Below are 2,081 nucleotides of genomic sequence, written 5' to 3' on the forward strand. Positions count from 1 at the left end.
AGGGTCCCCATGGTGCTCTGGGTGCACTGCCACAGCCTGGGGATGGGGACAGGGGTCTCCACCCTGGAGGCTGTGCCCCACTGTGGGCTTGGGCACCTCACCGTGCCCTGGCCTCTCCAGGTGCCCCGAGTGCTGCTCTGGCTCATGATTGAGATCGCCATCATTGGCTCCGACATGCAGGAGGTGATTGGCACAGCCATTGCCTTCAGCTTGCTCTCTGCTGGCCGGTGAGCTACCCCCCAGGGACACCGCCCATCCCCCAGTGGCCCTGCTCTGCTGTGGGGCAGGTGGCTAATGCCCCCCCCTTGCAATTCCACAGCATCCCCCTCTGGGGTGGGGTCCTCATCACCATCGTGGACACCCTCTTCTTCCTCTTCCTTGACAAGTACGGTGAGTGCTGTAGTGGTGGGACAGGGGGTACGCTTACTCGGGCAGCCCTGGCGCCAATGTGGCATCAGTGCCCCTCACCCTGTCCCACCCCATCTCTCAACCCCTCTAGGGCTCCGCAAACTGGAGGCTTTCTTTGGCCTCCTCATCACCATCATGGCCCTGACCTTTGGCTATGAGGTGAAGGGGGAGCTGGGGACACCCTTTCCCTGCAGGGTGCTGGCAGGGGACCCCTGCAGGGTGTCCCCACGGGCACCAGGCTGCAGTTGGGGGGATGCCAGCTCACAGTGCCTCTTCCCACTGGTCCCAGTACGTGGTGGTGAGGCCGAGGCAGGCGGAGGTGCTGAAGGGTATCTTCCTGCCCTACTGCCGGGGCTGCGGGCGAGAGGAGCTGCTCCAGGCTGTGGGCATTGTTGGCGCCATCATCATGCCCCATAATATCTTCCTCCACTCCTCCTTGGTCAAGGTGAGGTGAAGGCACTGCCATGGGCGCTGCCATCCCAGGGTATCTCAGGGGACACGTGGTGGGGACCAGCTGGTCCAGGCTGCAGTATGGGGGTGCTCATCTGGCCGTTGCACCCATGTCACCCGCCATGCCCAGACACGAGCCATCGACCGGTCCAAGAAGGAGGCGGTGCAGGAGGCCAACATGTATTTCCTGACCGAGTCCTGCCTGGCCCTCTTCATCTCCTTCCTCATCAACCTCTTCGTCATGGCGGTCTTCGGCGAGGCTTTCTACCACCAGCGAAATGAGGATGTGGTGAGTGTCACCTCGTGCCCATAGGGAGGTGATGGCTCTGCTCAGCTACGGAGATGGGCAGAGAGAGCATCGCTTGGAGAGCGGGTGTCCTTGTCCCCTGGGATGTGGGGGGCATCCCCCCTGTGTCCCTGGGGGCTGCCAGATGGCTGTCACACATGCCCACCGCGCCTTCCAGCACAACAAGTGCATCAACAGCAGCGTCAGCCACTACGCCAGCATCTTCCCCACCAACAACGAAACGGTCTCTGTGGATATCTACCAGGGGGTGAGCGGCCCTGGGCTGTGCCCAGAGGGCATCTGTACCCATTTGGGGACATAGCGCTCCCCGCCATTAGCTTCAGGGCTTCAGGGTCTGGAGGGTGCCATGACCCTGATGGGAGATTGGGAGCTGATGGGGTTGGGGGACACGTTGGAGTGCCCACGGGAGTGTCCCCGCACAGGGTGTCATCCTGGGCTGCTATTTCGGGGCAGCAGCGCTGTACATCTGGGCCATCGGGATCCTGGCAGCGGGGCAGAGCTCCACAATGACCGGGACCTACGCAGGGCAGTTTGTCATGGAGGTGAGAGACACAGATGCTGGTCCCTGTCCCCACAGGGAGCAGCTGGAGGTGGGGGTGGATCACAGGTGGGCCCGGGGTGGAGGGTCCTATGGGCAGTGCCCACCCCAGGGGTATTTGGCAGAGTTAATTGCCCCCATTCCTGCAGGGAGCTGGGTGTGGGGCATTGCCCACCCAGTGAGTGGCAGCTTGCTGGCCCCAGCATCCCCGGTCCCCAGGAGGCGGGATGGGGATGGTGCCCACCCATTGGTGCTGTGCTGCCGCCCCCACCCCCTGTGACACCCCCTCCCAGACAAACTCTGTGGGTGCCCCAGACAGTGCTTCCCTAATGACTCGTTTGCTTAATGAGCTGGAGCTGACATCTAGTGTGGCCCAGC

General features: G+C 62.9%; 1 protein-coding gene across 1 annotated transcript; it reads left to right on the forward strand.

Annotated features, from left to right (window-relative positions):
- Positions 1 to 120: 120 nt before the first annotated feature.
- Positions 121 to 1,707, forward strand: LOC104458171 (natural resistance-associated macrophage protein 1; the record flags this gene model as incomplete). Its single annotated transcript, XM_010073986.1, has 7 exons — positions 121 to 227; positions 320 to 390; positions 500 to 567; positions 698 to 853; positions 989 to 1,147; positions 1,323 to 1,412; positions 1,588 to 1,707. Coding segments are annotated over 7 exons (771 nt in total), but the record flags the coding sequence as incomplete, so codon positions are not given.
- Positions 1,708 to 2,081: the final 374 nt, after the last annotated feature.

The sequence above is a fragment of the Pterocles gutturalis genome, unplaced genomic scaffold (genome assembly GCF_000699245.1).
Source record: "Pterocles gutturalis isolate BGI_N339 unplaced genomic scaffold, ASM69924v1 scaffold2197, whole genome shotgun sequence".
Lineage (NCBI taxonomy): Eukaryota > Metazoa > Chordata > Aves > Pterocliformes > Pteroclidae > Pterocles > Pterocles gutturalis.